Here is a 25,664-nt window from a genome sequence, read left to right as displayed (position 1 = left end):
GACTTCCAACCAAGCCCCGCTCTGCAGGGCCTGCAAGCTGTTCCGATCCAAAAGACTCGCTACCTTTTCATAATTCAGGTCGAGTACAAGAGTTCCAAAATAAAAAGCCTAGGAAATTAATGCAAAGACAGAGTTTGCCTTTCTAGGCTGTCTAAACCAAGCCGTCTCTAAAAACCACGTTTTACTGTAAAATGATTTTATGACTTCCTGCTAAAATTTACCAGCTCTTCTTTCTATGCTAAAAAAAAAGAGACTTCTCTTAAACGTTCCTTTTCGGTAACCATCCTAAGAGATTTTCTTTTTCACCGCAGACACAGGAGGCTGAAACGATCCTTCACTCAGTCAGCAGTACTGATTATGCACCAGGTGTATACACCTTCCTGGAACGTTTCATCATCTTTCACAAGCCGTCAAATCTATAAATGATTGGACCATATATACCAGATATAAAATAGACCAGACTGCTCTCTTTCCCTCTTTCAAACACTAGAATTCAAAGTATTCATTTAAGACTCAGGTTGTGGGGCAGAACTACCATGAAAAAAAAGATAAGAATTTCTCCTGAGAAACAACAAGGATTTACCGTAGCGCACAGGGAACTATATTCAATATCTTGTAATAAACTACAATGGAAATGAATTTAAAGAAAAGAATACAGATATATACATATATGTGTATAACCGAATCACTTTGTATGCACCTGAAACTAACACAATACTGTAAATCAACTATACTTCAATTTAAAAAAAAAAAAGAGAGAATTTCTCTCCATCTGTTGACTGTGAGTCCTCAGGAAAAGTGGCCAAAAGAGCAGTTCTAAGGGAAAAGAGGAAGGTTTTTAGAATGACAGATCGCTAAAAGTTACAGAAACAATGTGAGGGTTTGTCAGTGTGGTACACAGGTGCTGGGCACTATGGTATTATTCAGTAAGCATTTATTGATTACCTGGTAATTCCCCGGGCTGGAGAAAATTACAGTGAAGGCTACTATGAAAGACGTGAAGTCTTTCACTTTAATGTCCTGGTTGCAAAAGCAACATAGAAGTCTAATCTCAATATGACAAAATTCCCTGGGGGGCTAGATGCAAGTAGAATCACTGGACTTTGCTGAATACTGCTTGAAACATATGGGCCATTCCACTGGAATTCAGAAGCATATTTATTTTTATGAGATTTCTTAATGCTTCTGATCTTCACCATGTACCAAGCAAAGCCCACAAGTCAAGTTGCTTTTAACCTTCAAAAACAAATGAAGAGCTAATTAGAATTTCCCTTCTTTGCAAAACTGGGAAGTGGGGCAAGATGTGTATCAGGGCTTTGGCTGGAGAATGAAGACAGAGAAAAGGCACTGGGTGATCAGATTTTTTTTTTTTTTTTTTTGGCTGTGTCCTGCGGCATGCGGGATCTTACTTCCCTGACCAGGCATCGAACCCATGCCCCCTGCATCGGGAGTGCGGAGTCTTAACTACTGGAACGCCAGGGAAGTCCCATGACCAGATTTTTATGATGACCCCCAAAGGGGCTTGAGGATAGGGGATTTTGAGTCAGAAGACGCAGAGGTCTTTCCTGATTCTGCAATTTACAAGTTGTGACACCTGGGGAAAATCACGGATTTCTCTGCGTACCTTGTTTGCTCTCTTCAAATGGGGATAATAACTCCCATGTGTTGACCAAAACAGCGCTTCTCTGACATAAATTACTCTCTCTCATTGCTTTCTTTTTCTTCATAGCAAATTTTCAGTCACTTTTTATTTACTGTCTCTTTCCGCCTACTACAACGGAAGCTCCATGAAGGCAGAGACTTTTGCTCCTTTTGCTCACTGTGGAATCTGTGCAGCCAGGTGCATTCACGCGCTCCCTACATTTTTTGTTTGCTTTGGTTGGAATGTCTCTCTGAAAATGCTGAAAGGCTCTCTGCCCTCATTCCAGGGTGATTTTAAGGATCAGATCAAACAATGGAGGTGAAAGGGCTTTGAAAGCTGCCCAGTGTAATGACTGTAGCATATTGTTTTGGTCATTTATCGTCCGGATACTATACTCTGCACTATGCCCTTCAAATATCATGGAGTGGAAGATGATTTTCAAAAGGGGATCCCCCTTTGTAACTGATATCTATTGGCTGTAGCCTAGGCTGTGCACACTCATGACTAGAAAATTCAGTCAATTCACTGGGGAAACAAAAATCAATCAATATACGGTCAGACAGTTCTTACCCCAAAGCACCACCAACTAACTGACCTTGTCCCTTTTCAAACAACTATGTTGGTGTCCTGAAGGCAAATCACAAGTTTTAATCTGGTGTTGGCTTAACGGACAGGAAAAGAGTCTTTTCTAGGAATGACTTTTGTTAGCAATAAGGTAATACATGTAATCAGATAAAATATTAGAAGTAATAATGTAAAAATATAAGTAATAAAAATTCTGGGGTATAAAAGAATATGCATAAGACAGGTGTGTAAGCAAAAATCTTTTACATATATTCCAACCAGCTTGATGGTTTTTAGTGTGGAAGGGAGGGAAAGGCTGTTTTCACTACCCAAGACCTGCTGTGTGTAATGGTTTCTAGGTTTTCTGACTGTCAAATCACCTTAAATAGCGGTCCCTGAGGAGAAACCCAAATGCATTTTGTGCCCCAATCTAAAAACATTAAGGGGGTACTACACTTAGCCAACTGTCCTACAAATTGTATTTTGCCATTTTCAAGAAAATTCAAGCACTTGAACTTTGGTATGATAACATTTTTCGGTTGGTTCTAAGCATTTGTTTAGTGACCTGACTTTGGATCACCAACTTCACCTCCCAAACTCTATGTTAGACACTGACTACTGGGTAAATGGATGGTGGGGACTTGGCTATCAGCAGTTCTGTTTGTTTTGCTTTTAAATGATTTCTTTACAGATTCCGTTAAAGATTTTCCATTCGGCAGAACGAACTTCCTTGTACAAATCGTGTGTAGGGGTTTTGCTATCATGACAACCTCCGAATTATTAACACAGTATGAGTCACCCAATCAAAGAATCCGTAACTAGATATTGTTTTTGTCTCTCCCATGACCCCTTTTAGGTTATAAGTTCAAGGATTCCACACACTGTAAAGATCTGTGCACAAGGGAATGGCTGTCATCACAATTACCATCTCACTGGCTGCTTTTTTAGCTCATCTCCTTTTAGAAGTTCATGATAGGACCACGGAAGGTCAAATGCAAGCATCTCTTCCTAGCTTTCTGGAGATTTCTGTATTTTATACAGAGCTTCTTTGACTTACTGTCTAACTATCCCAAACCCTAAGAATTTTCCTGATTAAAAGAAAACTTTAATATTTTGACATTTTATGTATCCTTCATAGTTTTTGACTTTAGAGATGACTCCTTTTAGGCAAATATTCAGAACCCAAAAAGTAATCTATAGTTCACTCACCGGAGCAGAGAATTTATTAAATCAAGTCTTTCATTTCCTTGCTGTGAAAGGCTGACTTTGTTCTCCTTGATGAATTTACCTATTATCTCGCTCCTTGCCCAGAAGGAATTCTCAGTATCCCTTTTAACAGACAGCAGCGCCAACAGGTAGAAACATAAACAACATAGCAAGTGGAAAATGCCTCATGAATGCCCCTAACTGAAATCTATCCAGGCTAAGGGAGGCTACACAGCCACACTTTTATCTCTGGTTTATGTCGTCTCAACAATCTGGTTTCGAAGAGTATTCATTCAGATGTAGACCGTCATAATGATATTAAAAATTCCAGTTAATAATACAGGATTTCAAAGATACACTTACCTCCTGTTTAGTTACTTTGGAGCCATCCTTGCCCTCTGGGTTTTCTGGAGACTAGAAAGAAAGAATTTCGGTGAATTGTATTTAAATTGGAAAATGCATATGAAAAGACCACATAAGCCAATGATATTATGCAGGGAAAAGTAAGTTTGTAAGAGGATATGTTTCACACACACACACAGACACACACACCCACACACACTGCATTTATCTGCATAACTGCTCTAAGATTATACCAGGAAGTATTGCAAGAACTGATCTGAACCCCTGTTCTCAATGCACATTCACTCTAAGGAATTTTCATTGATCTCTTGCTGCCCGGTAAAGAACAGCGACCCAGCAGTCAGCAGCAGGGGTGCCTGGGACCCAACACATGTTCCAGTCACTTTGTTTCCCTAAGGTGAGAGCAGGGAAAACCTAAGCCCAGCGCAAAAGCGTACTTTCACCCCATACTCGCCTAGCTTTGATTTCTAGCCCATTTCTTGATATGACTTGATACATTTATCGGGAGTTCCTATTTTTCCATCGTCAGCTCCAGGCTCTCTCCCACACTCCCAGCCTCGGCAGGATGGCCCAGCGCCCGGCCACGCCAGCCGATTTCTTTCCTGATTTTGATCCATCCCCACCCCCCCGGGGGGGAGGCACCCTCCCACTCTCACGACAGCTCAAACCTGACTCCCAACGGGGGAAATACACTTACATTTATGAGACACATCAATTATCCCAATATATTTTTATTGGCTAAAGACAATAAATAAGATAAAAACTATTCAACTAATTAGAAAATTAAAACTATTTAACACACGATAGGAACGGAGTTCCCAGGGTGAAAACATACACAGAGCAAATGACATTTGGCACAAATGTTTGGCTTGGGAAAATAAAGCAGCTATGCGGTAACGCCTCATCTGATAAAATGAGAAAAACATTCAAACCCCACTGTTTGCTGGGGTTGGTGACACTGTAAATTAATATAATATTTTCAGAGAACATCCTGGCAATATGAAAAAGACACTTAGGACTAATCATATAATGACCCAGTAATTCCAATTTTGGCACGAAGACTCAAAGAAAGAGACTTTGTAAAAATACGGTTTTGTTTGTACTGTTTCTAATATGAAATAACTAGAAACAACTCACATGATCAGTAAATAACAGAGAAATATTTAAATAAACGATATAATTACTAATGCAATGCGATTAAAAATAGTTAGGCTACGTGAATACATGGAAAGTCCACATAAAGTTAAGGCTAAATTTAAACACTTAGATTATAGGGAAATCCCTGGTGGTCCAGTGGTTAGGACTCTGTGCTTTCACTGCCAAGGGCCCGGGTTCGATTCCCCGGTCAGGGAACTAAGATCCCACAGATTGCACAGCACAGCCAAAGAAAATAAACACTTAGATTATAAAGTAATATGTAAAACATAGGTCAGAAGTAGATAAAGACTTTGAGAAAGACAAAAGCTTTTCTTCAAGACACAGTAAACCTTCTCTTCTTCCCTGGGGCTGCCTGTTACCCACCGTCTACCGATTCCTCTCTCTTCAGAACCTCCCAGATCCATGGAGCTCTCTCCTGTTTCCCAAATCAACCAATTATTTTTCCCTCATCCATGGAATCTTCTCTATCATCAAGGAAAACAAAGCTTCTCTTTTCTTTCTTTTTTTTTTTTTTAAAAAATTGTGTTAAATTTCTTGGTGCACATTTCTATTTATTTATTTATTTATTTATTATTTTTTGGCCATGCTGCATGGCATGCAGGATCCTAGTTCCCTAACCAGGGATCAAACCCATGCCCCCTGCAGTGGAAGCTCAGAGTCTTAACCACTGGACTGGTGGCGGGGGACGGGGTGGAGTCCCAGAACTTCTCTTTTCTGTCCCCACTCTCTTGCAAAGAATGTCTGGCTCACAGATCTCATGCTGTATCAGCCAGCTGAGTTAGAGACAGAAAAATCTTAGAAAATCGAATCCCTAGGTGAGCCATTTGGCTTTGCTCATTTCCACGGTTACAAACTTGACCCTTCTGGCCACAAACCAGATCCTCTGTTGTCTAAAGTGCTGGGCTCTCATTCTCACTTATCAGGCCACTCAGTAGATTCAATCTGGGGTACCCTCCAGCTGTAACTGATAGGCTTTTAAAGAAGCACCACACAGCTACTACTGATGTTACATGACATTAAAAGATTTGCTTAAACTGATGCTAGTGACATTACGTTCAATATTCTTCTAGGCAGTGGATTTGTGACAGCAATATGACGGAAAGATCACTCTCTAAACACTGACCTAACAATGTTTGTATTGGATGCAAATTATTGAAAAAGAGAAACTTGGAAAGACGCCATCAAAAAAGCAGGTGTAAAACTGAAAATGTTAATACTTTCAGATGCATGAACGAATGAACCTAAGACTGGAGAGGGGAAGAGATACAACTCCAGCAAAGCTCAACCTCTCCATAAGAGCATTCTATGAACAAGCACATAGAAAATTGCAAGTCAGGAACGACCCAAGTGACCTTCACCCTGGGATCAGTGGGGTACTGTGGCACACATGCAGGTCAAGACACTGGCTTCAGTCGTGGCTCTCTACCTGGGAGACGTGTGATCTGGGGCAGTGAGTTCATCACTGTGGCTCAGTCTCTTCATCTGATAGATGATAATGACATCTAACTCAGAGGGTCATGTTTACGTTCAAGCCAGATGTTGGGGAGAGCATTTCAGACTGAATCGCTATACAGATGTTATACAACAAAATATATAAGTCTCCTGAATTATCAAATATGATATATCATATTGAACAGGGCCTTGAGGTTGAGCACACTTCCTTACAACCAGAGTCCCTGCAACCTTGTCGTCTGTTTTTGTTACACAGAGTAACAGGTACACGATTTCGGAAAGACCTACCGTTTCCGGCTGTCTTATCACACTGTCCACCGTTAACACTTAGCCATGAGGCTGGAGAGAGCAGGAGATCATGGTATGAAGGGATTAAAAGAGAAGCCCGAAGGTTTTGTCCCAAGGGATCTTGAGGAATAAAAACAAAGAAAAGGGAGAAATGAGGCTTGGGGGTGTACACAGATGATCTCAGATGTACTTCAACCACCTTGTGGGCTGACGGGAAGGTAAGTGAGTTAGACGGGATGTGGGGAATTCCAAGGCAGAGGGGTCTTGCCCCACTCCCCCAGACAGGGCAGGCTTATGCTAATCCAGTTAGAACCCACAATGGTCAAAAGGGCAGAGAACCATGGTCTAACCAAAAGATCTCATTCACATATCTGAGGCTCCTTCAGCACCCAAGTAGATGGGGACCGAGCTGAGAGCCAGCAAGGGGTGGGGGACACACGTGGTGGCCTGATAGAAGGCAGAGCAGGGATTCTGGGGGAGTCAGAAGCACCACTGAGAGATGATCTGAGGGCAAGTTGGCAGGCAGGTGGATCACTGAACACCTGGTGACCCAATGGAGACCCAAAGTCAGCCAAGAGCATGAAATTTGGCAAAAATCAACAGGTAGCTGACTTTTTTAAAATTACAAGTTCTGAAAATTAAAGTAGGCTCATTGAAATAAAAAACCTCAAAACATAAACTCTAGACCAGGGACAGTAGAAGAAATAATGAATTGTCACGGACTGCTGAGGAATTAGCCCAGAATGTAGGAAAGAGCAATAAAGAGATAATATGAAAGAGAGGTTAGGAGACATGGTGGCTAACTGCGAGGTTCCACCTGTATCTCATAGACATTCAGAAGCAGAGAACAGAGATACTAACAAAGGCATAATGGGTGAGAACTTTCCTAAACTGAAGTCATGAACCTCCAGATGGAAAACTCACACCAAGGAACAAACTGGAAACAAAACAAAGCAAACAAATACAATGAGACATAATAAAACTCCAGAAGGTCAAGGAAAATGAGAAAAATCTTTAAAAGTTATCAGAATTAAAAGATGAATTATTTTCAAAGAATTACTTCTCAAGCATCTATAAATTATAAGAAACTACAAAGCAATGTTCAAGGAGTTGAGGAAAACTGTCAGCCTAGAATCCTGTACCCAGCTATCATTCTAGAGTGAAGGCAAAATCAAGACATGTCAGAATACAAATACTAAGAGAGTTTACTACCAACAGAGCCTTTCTTTCAACAAGGACCCAGTACTAAATAATCAAATTCAGCGATAAGAAAAGTGAATTAAGATGGAAGGAAAATATGTAAGAAAAAATGTATAAACTATATTGGCAAATCTAATTATTACCTGTAGATACTAATACGTATTTTTTGTGTGTTTAAAAATATTTCAGTAGAAATCCTAGATTAGTGCTGCCCTATAGAATTATAACACGTAATTTTAGATTTTCTAACAGCCACATGAAGAAAGTGAAATTAATTGTAATAACAGATTTTATTTAACTGAACATATCTAAAGTTTTATCATTTCAACATGTTATCAATATCCAAATTATTAATGAGATATTTCACAAATTTTCTTGGTACTAAATCTTCAAAACCTGGCATGTATTTTACACTTACAGCACACCTCCATTCAAATGTTAAGTTTTCACCAGGAGTACCTGACCCTCTAAATATGTTAGAGATCATAAAGTTTATAGTAGTTTCACATATCCAGGTTGTTGCAAACATATTTAAAATTTTCCATAATGGAATCTAATACCAGTTCTTAAATTGATTAAAACTAAAATTTTAAAAATTCAGCTCATTCTTTCTCATTGGCTAATAGACTCATGCAGTTAATGGCTGCCATATTGGATGGCACAATTCTAGACAATAACAACCACAAAAGATGAGAGGAGGGGGAACAGATCATCCTCACCCCCAGCATGGGAGGGTCCTGGTTTTGTTCTGGAGAATGATACTGACACAGAGTCATTTTAGACTCTGTTAAAACAAAATTTAAAGACAGGCATTAAAAATTTTAAGAAAATAAGTAAGATCTATAAACTTAAAAATCAGGAGAAGTGGAATAAGGCAAATTTTACAATCAAAGGCAGGGGAGAAAAAAGCAAACCAAAGGGAAACACATAATAAATAGAAACCACAAGATAAGTCATTAAAAAAGTCCAAATATATTAGTTATCATAATATACCTAAAGAAATTATATTAATTCATTATAATGTCAAGTAACAGAAGACATAGAACAATACAGGTATATGATTCCACTTTTACGAATTTTAAAACAAATCAATATTATGGATTTATATGTGACATATACATCATAAACATATAAAATCACGGACTGGAAGGATACACACCAAATTCATGATCATGCTTCTCTCCAGGGAGGCTGACAAGGGAAGGGAACCAAGGGGGTGTTCCGAAGTTGAACTTTATCTGTAACATTTTATTTTTAGAAAGATCTGAAGCAAATAGGATAAAAAAAAGTTCAAATGTGTGAATTCTGAGTGATGGGTGAATAGGTATGTTATATTATTTCCTGAATTTTTCTGTACTTGAAACCCCCTAAAAAGATTACCAATATTAAGGGGGTAGGGGAGTGGAAGCAAAGCCCATTTGGCAGTGCCACATCTACTCCCAACACAAATTCCATGACTATTAGTGCTTTCTGTATTCCTTTTTTTAAAACAGTTATTTTCTTTATTTATTTTTATTTTTATTATTTTCTTTGGCTAAGCCATGCGGCGTGCAGGATCTTAGTTCCCCAACCAGGGATCAAATCCATGCCCTCTGCAATGGAAGTGTGGAGTCTTAACCACTGGACCGCCAGGGAAGTCCCAGTGTTTTCTGTATTTCTTAAATGGCTTATAAGTCTGGCCCACACACTGCCTCTTCCTTTTCTGTTCAAGACATACAATTCATAGTCATTTCATTGTGCTGATATGAAGGAATCTGGAGCTGGGTAAAACAGGAAGCCAAGAGCATTACAAACGTGAATTCAGAACTGTCCCTCTTGGGTGAGTGTAGGATGAGAGACGGGCAGAGGGAGCCCGGCTTCCTTCAGCAGCCGACCAACTGCACTGTCTCCATTCTCCCATCTCACAAAGATGCCTGGGTCCTGCATCTGAAGACACGGAAATGCACTGAAGGGGACACAACAGTGTTTCCTTAAGATAACTGTAGCAGCAGCCCTTCTCAGGGAACCAAGAAAAGAAAATTGGAATTTTCATTCTGTAGACCATCCACAGGAATCAACAGGACAAATTACCAACTGTTGAGCTTCTCCTGCTTCTCCTTCCCCTGGTAACAGTGGTTACCACCTTACACAGGGGCTCTTGTGGGGGTCGTGAACCCAGTTTTCTCGCTCCAAACTCAGGAAGGTATCAGAGAAGATGAGAAAATCCTTATAGCCTTCAACAGTTGCTTGGGAACAGCAAGCACTACATGGCCTTAGCCTCCAAGTTTGTCACTACAGAGAAAAACATTGAGGGTGTGGCAGGAAGCTAGGAACAAAAGGCTAGTACCTCCTGGTGCCATATTTCTCAGCCACAGGAGAAAGAGCAGGGCTCAGGGTTCTCAGCAAAGAGTTCTGGACCTTGTATTAAAGTTCCAAATAGTCTTTACTGAAGTGTAGGCTCTCAGAGTTTTCCTTCTAAGATTTTAAGTGACAAGGGCTACTGCTTATAACTTAAGTGAATTTGTTGAGAGCCTAGAGTACCTATGAAATTCAAGTAACCATCTACCAGCAGCTATAGAACAAATCCAGTCTCAGCTCCTGGGTTATCCGTGCTGATGCACGAAAGCTGGGAGCAGACGTAACCCTGCAAACAAACCAACAACCACTTCTTTTCACCTGGGGAATGTATTACTTTGAGGGGACTTTTCTCTAACTTGCTGGTCAATATGTTTAAATTATGATTATTTTTCTTTACATTTTCTTTTAAAATCAATTTACATTTTCTGTTATAAACCTAAGGCTGGAGAAAAGAAGGCAGTCCACTAGTAAGCTGGTTAGAGGAGGAGAAACCATTCTAGGACAAAAATCCAAACAACCTACCCCGAGAAAGACTGAAATGTGTCCATAACTAACTCTTTACTTTTCTGCTAAAGTTAACACATAAACACAACTACTTGATTAATTCCCCTCCACAAATGGAGGCACTGTCCAGGAAATTCTTATGAAGTTTTCCAAATACCAGGTACTTCCCTTAAACTCAAATATTCACATATTTGAATTTGACATATGAAACAGACACTGAAAATTTTATTCAAAGCCACAAGGACCATTGTTTAACATCAGCATGGCTGCTTTTCATTCGTGCTGTAAGTTTGGGATCCTCCAATACTGCCTTGCTTTCTTTAAAATAACCCTTAAAAATCCAGCATTTAGGATTGAGAGATCACATGCAAAGGATTAATAATCAAACTGATATCAAATTTCATTCTTACCTCCTTCCTTGCTTGTGCCTATTAATTTCATCAACTTCTATAAACCCAAAGAGCTTATTAAGGCCATGAGGCTAGTATGTCTTCCCCACATAAAATTCTGTTGTTCAAGATAAAAGTAATTGAGTAAGAACTCTGCTTTAGAAGGCTTTGGCTGAAACGATGTAAACAGCAACTCTTCTTTTCTGAGAGATACTTTTAGGGAAACTATCTCACACTGTACTCCATTACAAAAGATAACTGGAGGCAAAGAAAAAGCCCTCTTCAAGTATGTTCAGTGAACTTTTCTTATATAAATACACATAATTTAATACACATAAATACACATAATTTAATACACATAAATACACATAATTTAATAATGGAAGTATATCATTAATATGAAATAATTTAAAATATTTCACACATCTCTTTGGTCTGAGCTGCCTCTTTCATGACAGCTATCTCTTACTCCCTGTTGTGTGAATGGGATCGTGGGCGAAGGTCCCAGCTGAGGTTCGAAGCCTGACCCCAGTCTGGCTTGTATCTTATGTCCCTGGGCCTGAGTTTCTTCATGAGGAAAACGAATAGGATGGACCCGAAGCTCTCACTTGCCTGACTTTGTGAGATGCTCGTGTACATACTAACCACATTATGTAAGTGTCTAGGACAGAGATGCCAGGTATGGGAGTCCTAGAAAAGGACACGAGAACAGACCCAAAGGAACAACCATTATCTCAGTAAACATGGATTCTGTACTGCATTCATGTGCAAGACAATGATCTGAATGAGTTAATCTCCTCATTACAATCCTGTGAGGTTGGTAAACAGTATCATGTCTATTGTCTAAATGCGGAATTGAAGCCAGAGAGGTTAGGTAATCTTGCATCTTGCAAGATAACCTAGCATCTTGCCCAAGATGACCCAGCTGGTAATCTTGCTGGTCAGTGGAAGAGCTGTGATTCAGAGCCAGGGAGGCTGGCTCAGGTTCACGACTCATCCACTACACCACTCTAAGTCGTTTCTGCTGGCTTTCCCAATTTCAAAACTGTGTGCAGATCTGGGATGCTAGGAGAGCAAAGCGCTTCCAGGGTGGGAAATATCTTAACCTGTAGACCCAGCCAAGCAACACATAATATGTAGTGGAGTGTTTCCTACTCCCCCTCATTTGTGAGCCTCTTGGAATAGCAAGACACAATTTCCCATTAAAAATATTACACGTTGATTGCTTCCATGTCCTGGCTATTGTAAATAGTGCTGCAATGAACAGTGGGGTGCATGTATCTTTTCGAATTATGATTTTCTCTGGGTATATGCCCAGGAGTGGGATTGCTGGATCATATGGTAGGTCTACTTTTAGTTTTTTAAGGAACTAAATGTCCATCAACAGATGAATGGATAAAGAAGATGTGGTACATATGTACAATGGAATATTACTCAGCCATAAAAAAGAATGAAATAATGCTACCTGCAGCAACATGGATGGACCTAGAGATTATCATACTAAGTGAAGTAAGTCAGAGAAAGACAAATATCATGTGATATCACTTATAATGCGGAATCTAAAAAAATGATACAAATGAACTTATTTACAAAACAGAAACAGACTCATAAACTTAGAAAACAAACTTACGGTTACCAAAGGGGGAAGGTGAGGGGGTAGATAAATTAGGAGCTTGGGATTACCATATACACATTACTATGTATAAAATAGATAATCCACAAGGACCTACTGTACAGCATAGGGAACTCTACTCAATATTCTGTAATAACCTATATGGGAAAAGAATCTGAAACAGAACAGATATATGTATAACTGAATCACCTTGCTGTACACACCTGAAACTAACACAACATTGTAAATCAGCTATACTCCAATATAAAATAAAAATAAAAAAAGATTAAACTTACAAAAATAAATAAATTTTTGTCAGATAATTCTAAAAAAAGTTAAAAAATAAAAATTAAAATAAATAATATTGCATGTGGACAAAAAAGGAAAAAAATTACATGTTGAGATGCACATAAATGTACTATTCTGGGTTTTTAAATGGTCACAGACACAAGTATTTTTATCTCACTATTAAAAGTAAAGGCAGGGGCTTCCCTGGTGGCGCAGTGGTGGAGAGTCCACCTGCCGATGCGGGGGACACGGGTTCGTGCCCCAGTCCGGGAAGATCCCACATGCCGCAGAGCGGCGCAACGGGAGAGGCCGCAACAGTGAGAGGCCCACGTACCACAGAAAAAAAAAAAGTAAAGGCAACACACCAAATCAGTTCTATCATTTTTAACAGTACTTTACATTTCTCTGTATACTTTCACCTTGTTGCTGTATTTGATCCTCTCAGTAGCACTGAGATACACAGGGACTGTCTTAATATTCCCATTTTACAGATGAAGAATAGAGACTCGAAGAGGTCAAGTGACTTTCCCCCAATAAAGAGTTGTGGAGACCACACTAGACCCCAGTCTTCCAACTTTTACACCAGGGATTTTAAAGGAACGTTATCAGATAGTGACTTTATTTTCCTATTTGCTCAGACATGAGTTTATTTCTACTAAATGATAAACACAGTTATGATGTTTCTTATATTTTTGCAAAATGATTCAGCTAGCTCTGATGTGATGGACATGTGACCACTCAAAGGGGGAACAGTAAAATTAAAAATTTTAATTAAGAGAAGCGATAAAGGAAAGCAATGAGAAGTAGATAGAAAAGATACAGTTAAAAACTATATTATGTGGCATATATATGAAACTTCAGAAGAAGTCTTCAAAGCTTCACACGTTGATCGCCTCAAGCCTTTGGTATGTTTACCTCCTACATACACCAGGCCCAAGACTCACAACTTCCTGCGAAGTAGGATTTAACAAATTCTGTCCAGTACTGTACTGTAAAAAGCCACGGCTTGTACCCAATTAAGAAAAAACAAAGAGAGAGAAAGAAAGAAAAAAAAAAAATCTCTTGGGGTAAACTTTGTATTTACCTTTGTATGGGGTCAGAATAATAAAGATATAATTTTAAAATAATATCACTTTATATCTTTTAAAAATAACTTTTGTAATTAAACATGAATCATTTGGTAATCCAGGACTGTGAAATAAAACTCCATCCAGTTCTAGGTCCAACAGCTTTGCTAAACTATGAGGCTTTTAGCACCTGCTAAAACAAAACACCTGCTCACATTTAAAATCCAATGTGTAAGCAATGGTGGCTTAACATTTACATTATAACCTCTCAATATATTGTATAATATGCAAGTGTGTTTACATGTTTCTGGTCACAGGGGAATATCCCTATTATTTGAAATATAACAAATTAACGAAGACAATACATCTTAGAAATAGTAAATCCAGCAGTTTCATGGTGGAATTTGAGAAAATATGAAGTTTTAGACCCTCAATACTCAGATACCAAGGCTTGGATGAGGAAACGTCATATATATACCTTGTGTATGACCCTACAGTCCATTAGATCCTGAAACACCCAGAAGGCTTCATGATAACGTACATCTTTCAGAAGCCAGAGGCCTGGACCCTGAGGGCAGCCTTAGGGCATGATCACAGATAATAATGACTTGTGGGGTACCTTCCTATGACTGGTACCTAGAAACAACGGCATCAGCCTATATCTTAATAAAGACAACATTTTAAACAGATGGACACTCACATATTTACATAACTCCTGAATCTTCCCTGTTTCATTTGTTGGGCACCTTGATTTAAATAAAAATACACGAGGCCAATAGAAATAAATATTTACGGGAAGTACTGTGGTGTCATGGTTAGGAGAAAAAGCTTGAGTAAAAGAGGGCTGGGGTAGAATTCCTGGCTCTGTCCCTTCCCAGCTGTGTGACCCAGGGGAAATGCCTTCATTGCACTAAATCCCAGTCTTCTCACTGTGGATGTGGATGGGACCGGCCACAGGGCTCGGTGGTTCAGAGCACAGGCTCTGGAGCCAGACAGCCAGGACTGCACTCCCGGCTTGGCCATCCGCTACCTCTGAAGATGTCAGTGTGGAGAGCACACACCTGACCGGGTGGTTGGACGATTCAGCTCATTAACGCAAAGTGCTGGGAACAGTGACTGAGTCACAGAAAGCCACCTACATGTTATTTACTGTAGATGAGGACAGCCTCGTAGGACGGCAGGGAGAATAAAATGAAATAATATGAAATTGCACCGTAATACTTGCCACACAGGTTTATTTCTAACAACTTCACATATTTTTATTTAATTTTTATTTTATTCTAACGACTATAAAGCACAAAGCTCAGGTCCGGTACAGCCAGGTATTCAGTAAGTGGTAGCTATTTAAATTTTAATGGGAATAAATATGTGTATATATTGTTACGGATATAAGTTCTTCTTAAAATATTAAATTTTGGAACCAATTTTGAGATTTAAAACCTTTTTCTATATCTCCCTACTTCTGATTATGCATATCATTTACTTTCTGGGACTGAACATGCATTTGCCTTGGGCGTATATAAATGGCCCTGTTTCTGGACATGCTCACAAGATGTAAAACTACTGGACTCAATAAATACCTTGACCAGGAACCCACACATGATTCCGCTGAACTCTTCCAAGAACGCAGTTAAATGTACAATAAATAAGCAGCCAGTGGGAGAAAATATTCAACATTTTGATTCGGTTCGTTATCTTCAACACTGATTTTTAAATTACTCAGGAGACTCACATCGTATTTCAACATACCAGGTACTGTGAAAGCAGACAGATTAAACGGTGTTTGCTTCAGTCGCCATTTCCAAATTGTACCCTGCAGGAAAGTGGAATCTATTTAACTTTGGTGTAAACAAAGGCAGTGCTTTCGGGGAAAAAATACAGGAAAAGAGGATCACTTGGTAACTGATTTGCCAAGGGGATTTTAATGTTATGTGGCAATATTTTTAAGCATAATTTTTTCTCTGAGAAAAATCAACCGTGTAAAAATGCACCAGATGAAAGCTTATGTTCTTTCAAAAACACTACCTACTCCTATAATTGCAGTTAACTGGCCGTACAGGGTGAGATCTGTGCACCATTGGTCCTACAAAATGGAAGCTTGGCTTATCAGAAGCCTGTTATTTCACTGCAGTTCTCTTAATAATTAAAAACATCAGCACTACAATAATGAGTATCCATTGACCGTCTCACACACGCCAGGTCCTGTGCTAAGAACTGTGCATTCACCATCTCATTTAATGCCTCCAACGACCCAACGAGGTAGAACATATTTTTAGCCCAGTTTTGCAGATGAGGAAACCGAGTCTCAGAGAATTAGGAACTCAGAAGCTTAGGGAGGAGTTAAGTAACCTGCCCTAAATTACACAGCTAGTAAACAGTAAAGCCAGGCTATATTGGACTATCTCCCCAACAAGGATATGAAATAATTAAAGTTACTGCCTTCTTCCCTTGAAAACAATTCATTCATGCACTCGTTCAGCAAACAGTTACAGTACCTGTGCGAGGAGAGGTAGGGGGATTAAAAAAAGACCAGAGCCACCCAAGACTTCATGGTCAAGTGGAATTAGAAGGATTACAAAGTTAATTCAAAATTAGGTAATCAATCAAATAACATGTGTCAACTTAGAAACATGGTCCCAGACAACCACCTTTTAAACACAAGAGGGTGGTTACAGAAAAGCATAGGGGCCAAGAAATCACTGAATCTTTACTAATGAGTGAGGGTAGCAACCATACACAACCTAACCCCAAATGTTGGAACCGGCCTTGAATTTAACTTCCTTCTACTTCAAAGAAAGCAAGACTTCAGAGATCACCTTTATTAACAAACTAGCACTGATCCTCTTGTGATTTAAAAAAAAGAAACTATAATCCCCAACCCTTTTTTTTTGCGGTACACGGGCCTCTCACTGTTGTGGCCTCTCCCGTTGCGGAGCACAGACTCCGGACGCGCAGCCTCAGCGGCCATGGCTCACAGGCCCAGCCGCTCTGCGGCATATGGGATCTTCCCGGACCGGGGCATGAACCCGTGTCCCCTGCATCGACAGGCGGACTCTCAACCACTGCGCCGCCAGGGAAGCCCTCCCCAACCCTTTTAACCAAACAGCTTTCTGCCAGTGTTTTTTCTTTGGACACAGAGTCTGACCAAACTTTTGAATGCTCAGAGCTCATAGTTTTTCTTGTGGCTCATTATCACTTCTTGCCCTGAATTATGAACACTGACTGTATATTACGTACCCCGTCAGACTGAAAGATCCTTACAAATAAGGGCCTTTACTCATTCACTTCAAAAAGGGTTGGAAAAAACAATAATGCGCTTACTTTCCCAAGGTGATGGTACTTTGCATAAAGGTGATGCTTGATAAATGTTTATTTAACATGAAGTGAGTGAAGGAATGAATAAAATGTATAACCCTGGCATTTTGGAGCCTTTACTCAAATACAGGTTTCATATCAATATTGGCGCAATTAAATTCAGCAAGTATTTATGGATGGCATACTACATAGCAGGCCCTTTCACATTCAGACTGGGTAACTCAATATGGCTAAGAAGGCAGTTCTCTCCAAACTGACTTACAGATTCAATTCGATCCCTATCAAAATCATGGCAGGCATATTGTAGAAATTTACAAGTTGATTTGAAAATTTATATGGAAGTGCAAAGGATGTAATAGCCAAAACAATTTTGAAAAGGAAGAACAAAGTGAGGAACTGACATTACCAGTACCAAATCTTACTATAAAACCACAGTAATCAGGATAATGTGGTATTGACATATGGACAAACCTATAGATAATGCAACACAACTCAGAGGATAGAAATCGAACTTCTACATTATGATGAATTGATTTTCAACGAAGGTGCCTAGGCAATTCAGTGGAAAAAAGATGGTCTTTTTAACAGTTGGTGCTGAGACAGGTAGGTATCCACACTGCGCACGTGCGCGCACACACACACACAAAAGAATTGAAACCCTTATCTCATACTATACACAAATTTAATTCAAAATGGATCATAAGCCTAAATATAAGAGCTGAAATTATAAAACTTCTAGAAGTAAATATCTGTGGCCTTAGATTAGGCAAAGATGTATTAGACAGGACACCAAATGGATTCCATCAAAATTAAAAAGCTTCTGTTCTTTGCAAGACATCAAGACAAAATTTCTTTAAAAGTCACAGACTGAAGGAAAAGATCTATAAATCATATATCTGATAAAGGACTTGTGTCCAGAATATATAAAGAACACTTACAACTCAATAATAAGATGAACAATCCAATTTCAAAATGGGCAAATATTTGAATAGATATTTCACCTAGGATATCCATTATGCTAGTAAACACACGAAAAGGTGCTCATCATCATTACTTATTATGGTAAATTAGACTAATTAGAAGGCTATAAGCAAAAAACCCTGACAATACCAGCTATGAGCACAGATGTGGAAAAACTGGAACCCTCATTCACTGATGATACAATTACTTTGGAAAACAGTTTGGAAGTTTCTTAAAGATAGACTTCCATACCACCCACCAGTTCCACCCTCAGGAAACTTCCCAAGAGGAATGAAAATATGTCCGTGCAAAGACTTACATACAAATATTCACAACAGCGTTATTTATAATAACCCCAAATTGAAACAATCCAAATGTCCACCAACTTGTGAAAGGATAAACAAAAAGTCGAATACCCACACAGTAGACTATTATTGGGCGCTAAAAAAGAATGAGGTTACAGATACATGCTAACCCATGGGTGGACCTCAAAAACACTACGCTGAGTGAAAGAAACCAGACGTAACGGACTACATACTGTGTGATTCCTTTTATATAAAATTTCCAGAAAAAGCAAATCTATAGAGACAGTAGGTTAGTGGTTGTCTAGGACTGGGGTGGGAGTAGGGACTGTCGGCCAACAATGGGAGAGACCTTTCTGGAGTGATAGAAGTGGTTTAAAACTGGATTATAGTAATGATACACAACTCTATAAATTTATTAAAAATCACTGATTTGTATACTTTGAATAGATGAACAGATTTTATGGTAAGTACCTCATACCTCAATAAAGCTTTTTTTTTTTTTTAAACGAAATTATACCCCCATCCACATTGCTTGAGAGTTGCTGAAGTGTCAGTGTCACTAAGCACTGGGCAGTAACACTTCCAATCTTTTCTTTAAACCAGACTGGTTTTAAAAACTCACATCTCATTATTGTTAATAATATACTATTCTCTGACTTTTAGTAAAACTAAACATTTTCATCTATTGAGTCTGTTATTTTCTTATAAGGATATACATCTTTTCCATAAGGACATGTGAGCCTCCTTATCTTTCTAAAATAGCACAATTTTTTCAGTGATACGTGGTACAAATTACTTTTTCCCCAGTTGTTCATAAATTTTAAAATTTTGTTAACAGAGTTTTCTTTTCTTTGCCATACTGACATATTCATTTTTATGTAGTCAAAGTTATCTCTATTTTCATTTACAGAATCTGTCTCTGGTGTTATAATATGTGATACTCCTTTGAAAGATTAATCAGAAACCTTGAGTATTGTTAGTTAAGCATCCCACGTGCCAAGCCCAGGGCCTTTCTACTTTATGAAAAGAGATAAAACGTAATTTCAAATCTCAAAGCTAGAGGCAGACAGACTTTTCTTCCTTAAACCTTTATTTTAACTGTAAAGAGAGACTAGGGTTTACATTGCAAATTCCTGGAAAACTGCCTCATTAGAGAAAATTTCTGATGTGATACACTAGACATTTCCAATAGTTCCAGTGATGAAGAACTGGAAAAATAAAAAGAAGGATGTGAAAATGTGTTTGCTACTCATGCCAGGACCATGGCTCTAGGACTTGCTGGCTGAGGTCTCTGTGTAGACCATCAGGTCATCACATAACAGCGTGATCACTGTAAGCATTCGTGGATGTCTGACCAGAACAGTCTAGAACTCAGTCATTCACTGTCCCACCACCACCTGAGTCTAGGAATTAGTGGGTGGTAACCCACCACCCATTAGGTAATGAATAGATGAAACTCAACTTTATTTAAATCTCACCAACTTGGGAAGGGATGGAACGCTAACTGAAGAACTCGTCACCACTGAGGGCTATACTGCTTCAAAAAATACTCCCGCAGTTATAAAAACCATTTGGTTTCGTGTAGTTATGACTATCACACACGAAGATATAGATAAAACTCACAAAGGTAAGACAGACTCAAGGATGTATTGTACAACACGGAGAATATAGCCAATTTTTTTTGTAATAACTGTAAATGGAAAGTAACCTTTAAAAATTGTATAGGGCTTCCCTGGTGGCGAAGTGGTTGAGAGTCTGCCTGCCTATGCAAGGGACACGGGTTCGTGCCCCGGTCCGGGAAGATTCCACGTGCCACGGAGCGGCTGGGTCCATGAGCCATGGCCACTGAGACTGCGTGTCCGGAGCCTGTGCTCCGCAACGGGGGAGGCCACAACAGTGAGAGGTCTGCGTACCGCAAAAATAAATAAATAAATAAATAAATAAATAAATAAATAAATATATTTAAAGAAAAGAAATGTCATAAGACTGTTTTCTATTAATGTGGATACTGTGGCCTTGGAGGTACAGTATATACCTGAGGCCTGGTCATGTTGAGATACAATCAGAAGAGGCAGCCAAATGCCTGAAAACAGAAAATGCCTGCTTTTCTCTTTGTATATTTGAAACCGCGCCCCCCCCAACACACACTTTCAAGACTGGCCCCAGTTCAACCTTCTTTCTTTATCTATCCTACAGTTTTTAGAATCTATACTATGTATTCTGGGACATATATACAGGCTTAATATCATTCAACTGTTTTGTGGCCACTACTCTTATCACCTCATTGAATTAAACAGAAGCTCCATGAGGGTAAACTTCATATCCCTATGGCAGGCAAGCAGTGCTAGGATTCCAGATGTTTCTACTGACTTTATTAGTGCTGTTTCTTACTCTGCAGCCTCAACAGTGCTCATTAAATAACCTTTCTTGATTTCTGGGAAAAGTTGAAAAAAAGGGGCCAAGACGGTTAAAAAAAGAAAAAAAACATTGTGGGGACACTTTCGAAACTTATACAGGCCGTACTGCAGCCAAGAAAAATATCGTGGAGCAATATGTACATGATACCCCAGCTTCACAGATCCTGCAGAGCAACAAACAGACTGTCTCCAGTTCTCTTCTTTGCGTCTAGGCAGCCTTTACCTAATGACTATTGGTTCCTATGTAAGTTTCCGTGACCTCCAGGGTTCCATGAGGCGGCTCCAAGGTTTGCCTTGGAGATGGGATGGCCATGGAAGCCATGTTTAATTTGTGGCTGCTCCTGGCCAGGTACCAGTACAGGTCTTTTGGCCATGGGTATAAATGAAGAGCATTTCTATTAATCAAGGAGAGCTTTCCCACCTCTGAAAACACTCTGATGTCCCTAGGATGCCACACAGGTGCCTGCATACAGGTCTTCCCCTAGTCCCAGGATGCCTGGCTAGCTTCTTTATGGCTAGCTTCTTCCCTGCCTTCTAGGGAAATAAAACAATAGTTAAACGCCAGTTCCTCTACTGCTCTTCTTTTCTTCCCTTCTATTTCCCTAAGAGAGGTGGGCAATGAGGAAAAGTAAGAGTAATGGTTTCACCAACTCTGACCCTTGGACAACAAGGATTCCGGCACATCAGGGTCCATTATAATAAAGAATGTGTGCACCTCTAACCTACTATTTGTCTAAATTTGTTAATAATTCCCAAGAAAGGAGATGGCATCAACTCACTCAGCAACCCATTTCTTGGTGACTCTACTAGAATTCCCAGCTTCGTCATTAAACCAAAGATAAAATGCTGAAAATTGTGGTCTCATTCTAATATCCTCGTTCTAGTAATGCAAAAACAATACTTTCATAAAAATTAAGTTTAAATAATGAACCTAAATTATTAGTACTCAATATGCCATCCATCTTCTTAGGCTGGGAGTCTCTTTGCATTTCAAACTCCTCTTGACACACCCACCACTAAATGAAGAGAAGGAGTAAATAATGTCTGCAAATAACGCCTCTAGACCTGCAGCATCTCATTAAATCTCTGGTACTAGCCATTGGTTGTTGAGACCCTTGGGTAATTCCTGTCTCTAAGCCCCAGTTCCATGGAATACCCCTGTCAAGGTTAAACGACAGGATTAAACTAGATGTTAAATCAAACTCTGCCCACACTATGAGGCACATAGTATGCGCACAATAAACTCTAAGATTTTTTTTTAACTTTTAATAATAGTTTTTTTTAAAATGGAGGAGACAAGTTTCCACCAAATTCTTAGTAAAGACAGATAAAATGGCAAAAGCTTCTGTATTTTTAAAGCTTCAATATTTCAAAAATAATTCAGTCATTTACACACACACAAATCATTCCACCATCTTTAACGGATAAAGCAGAATATTATTTGCCCTTTTGCTTCAGATTTAACACCCTCACTGGTTAACAGCGTTGGAAACACGAGGGCAAGGCATTTTCTTAGACACAGCCGCTACACAGCGGTTTTGCCTCGGGGTGGGAGGAAAGCCTTCCCTTCCTCCCTGGGACAATGACAAGTCGCAGCCGGACTCCGAGGGAAACGTGCGTCCCCATGCGAGTTACTTGGTGTCCGGGGCCTGTGCGGAAGGGGACATAATAGTCCGCCAGGAGTGACCCCAGTGCCCCCTACACACCCAGGGGCGCGGGAGCACGCGGACCCCGCCTTCCGGGACCGAGTGTGAGTTTGGGTCCCCGCATCGGACCCGGTGGCCCCTGCCCTTTGCAGCCACGGAGCGCGCGCCCCCGGCGGCGTCCCGTCCTGCGTGTGGCCAACTCCGCGGCTGCCGCCGCCAACTGCGGGCAAGTCCAGCCACCCCGGCCCCGCCTGCGCCGTCCCCAGCCCTGCCTGACACTGGAGTTGGTACATACGGGTCTGCAGCGCAGGCGAGCAGGGGAGTGAGCGCTATTTTAAACATGGCTTTCCCTCTCCTGTAGCCTCAGAGCCATCGCTGCGCACCGGCGTGGGCACGGCCCACATGGGAATAACCCCGACATCTGCCCGACTTATTGGATTCATTTTCGATCTCCCTATGCGTGGACTTGTTCCCCACCCCGCGCTGCTTTTCCTCCACACTAACCGCAACCTAGCAGTTTGTAAAGAGGAAACTCCCCTCCTGGAAGCGGGGGTGAAAAGCGCTTTTGCTTCTTGTTCGAGGTGGAAACCATTCCGGCTAGAATGAGTTCAAAAAGAAGGGAAGCCGGGTCGCCGGAAAGAAAGTAACATTCAGAGATCGATGGGGACAGAGGGAGGGCGCAATGTCTGCAACAGGCAACTGAAAACAAGCACTGAAGAAGCAAAGACACTCGCAACCCCCGAGTAACTACCGAGTGCACTGCACGCCATCCATTGCAATGACAAGATTTGCTGTTAGCGCAATTTGAAGGCCTTTGAAATGTTTTTTGGTAAGACTTACCTTTCTCTTCGGCATAATGACGTTGGTGAAGCTAAAAAGTAAAGCAACGGGCTGGAACTGCTGGCACCGCCGCTGGAGGCTGCCCCCGCCGCAGCTGTTCACGCGCAAGGCTCGGCGTAGCCCGGCCTCCGGGACCTGAACCTCCGCGGCTCCCTCCAGGGGCCCTCTACTCGCTTGCCTCCCCGCTCCTCCAATGAGGAGCCCCGGCAGCCGGCCGCGAGGCCCCATTGGCTGCGGCAACGTTCTAAACTCCACGAGGGCACGCCCACCTCCGTGCGCACGGTACGCTCTGTTGTAGTTTCCACTTCACCGAAAAAAAAAAAAAAAAAAAAAAAAAAATCTGCCTGGCGACTGAGCATGCCCAGTTCAACTAGTAACCCCCAAGCCACAGGATCCTGTAGTTTTATTGTTTTGCCGCTCCCTTTTTGGATTGTGTCAGTTGGAAGTGTAGGCCTTCATAAGGAAGAAAAAGAGTAAGGATGGACACATTAATTTTATAAGGTAAATGTATACACAGCAGGCACTTTATATAGTTTCCTGTAAAAGCTTGTAATGAATGCTGTGTGATGGAGCGCTGTGAAAGTGGGAAGGTACTCTGATCTGGAAGAGTCTGGCAACCTTTAAGGGTCTCGGTTTCCCCTTCTAGGTTTCTAGTGACAATAATCCCTAAAATTGCTTAGGAATAGTTTCCTGAAATCTGATTACAAATCACTCAATAATTCAGCCACCTTCAAACCAGGCTTGAAGGTGAACAGAGTTCACCTTCCGTATTTGTTATGGAAATTAGAGAAGACTGAAGAAGGTCAGAACAGATTATTTTATTTTTGAAACATATTTAAATGACAATTTAAATATGCATAATTTAATGTTTCTCAAAGTTCTGCAAGGCATTTAACAGGCATTGCAAACACTTCTGAATTTATGAAATCATGCTTACCCTGATACCAAAACCAGTGAAAAACCACAAAAGTAAAGAGAGCTACAGACCAATATCCCTCATAAAATAGACACAAAAACCTTGAACAAAATTTTAGTAAATCAAGTAGCTATAAATGAAATATAACTTTTAAAATTGTGAATCACCTCTATGTTGTATACCTGGAATCTATATAATATTGTACATCAGGTATATTTCAATTAAAGAAGTTCTTTTTAGTAAATCAAATCCAACAACATTTAAGGAATGACCAGTTAAGTTTATCCTGGGAATGCAAAATTGGTTTAACCTGAAAATCTGTCAATGTAACTCACCGTATTGCTGGAATAAAGGGGAAAAAAAAACGCATCAGTTCAATAGATACAGGAAAAGCACTAGTGAATGGTTAAGCAAATTATGGTAACTACATACAGTAGAATACTACTCAGCTTAATAAAGAGGAGTAAAATATTCCTGAATGGATGAATGTCAAAAACAAAATGCTATGTGAAAGAAGGCAAATACCAAAGACCATACTGAATAATTCCACTCATATGAAATTATTTTTTTAAAAAAGCAAAATTAGGCATGGTTAGTTCTATAATCATATTAGAAGGCAAAAGTTCACATTATAGGAAAACACTAATGAAACCTTATGCTACAAATATGGCCAAATCCACTTTGGTCATGCAGAGGCTACAAATAGGTATTAAATAACATTATCAGGTAATTAATTTTAATGCTTGACATTTTTCTTTATTAATTTTCAGAGTAATGAATTCGTATCCTAGAAAACTCCAGAAGTGGTCAATGACTTTCTTTTTTGTAATATCTTTAGGAACTCACGGATTTTTATATATTTGGCATGCTTCAATCTATTGCCATTATTACTTTATTTTGATACTCATATTGCCCCAAAAGACCTCTTTGTTTATCAGTAAATTCAGAGGAGTGTTTCTCTTGTTTTGATGTATCAACCTCTAAAACTGTAAAGTCTTCTCTGCAGGATGTGGATGCTGTCTTAGCCAATTTAGACAATGGATAAATGAAGAGAGTTACTTCCTGAAGAAGGAAGAAGGAAAAAGTGAGTAAACAAACCTCTTTTCCAATTCCAACTCCTCTCCCCTTCTTTCCTACTCAGAACAGTTGGAATCTTACACTGACCCCAGCACTTTTCAAACAGCAAGATGAAACC

The 25,664-nt window shown here is 39.9% G+C and overlaps 1 protein-coding gene across 4 annotated transcripts in view; it reads right to left on the bottom strand.

Annotated features, from left to right (window-relative positions):
- The window catches only part of HMGN3 (high mobility group nucleosomal binding domain 3), a 31,506-nt gene extending 7,758 nt beyond the window's left edge, over positions 1-23,748 (bottom strand). Inside the window, exons 1-2 of one of the 4 annotated variants that reach the window (XM_033428585.2) lie at positions 23,554-23,748; positions 3,776-3,826 (exon numbers count right to left, since the gene is read on the bottom strand). In XM_033428585.2, the coding sequence (XP_033284476.1) occupies positions 3,776-3,826; positions 23,554-23,568 (66 nt within the window). In that variant the 5' untranslated portion in view covers positions 23,569-23,748. The remainder of the gene's footprint in view (positions 1-3,775; positions 3,827-23,553) is intronic. The other 3 variants (XM_033428586.2, XM_004270096.3, XM_004270095.3) reach the window with 3 other exon arrangements.
- Between the last annotated feature and the right edge of the window lie 1,916 nt (positions 23,749-25,664).

Source organism: Orcinus orca, chromosome 12 (genome assembly GCF_937001465.1).
Source record: "Orcinus orca chromosome 12, mOrcOrc1.1, whole genome shotgun sequence".
Lineage (NCBI taxonomy): Eukaryota > Metazoa > Chordata > Mammalia > Artiodactyla > Delphinidae > Orcinus > Orcinus orca.
The sequence above is the reverse complement of the archived record's forward strand: the minus strand, read 5'-3'. Positions and strand labels throughout refer to the sequence as shown.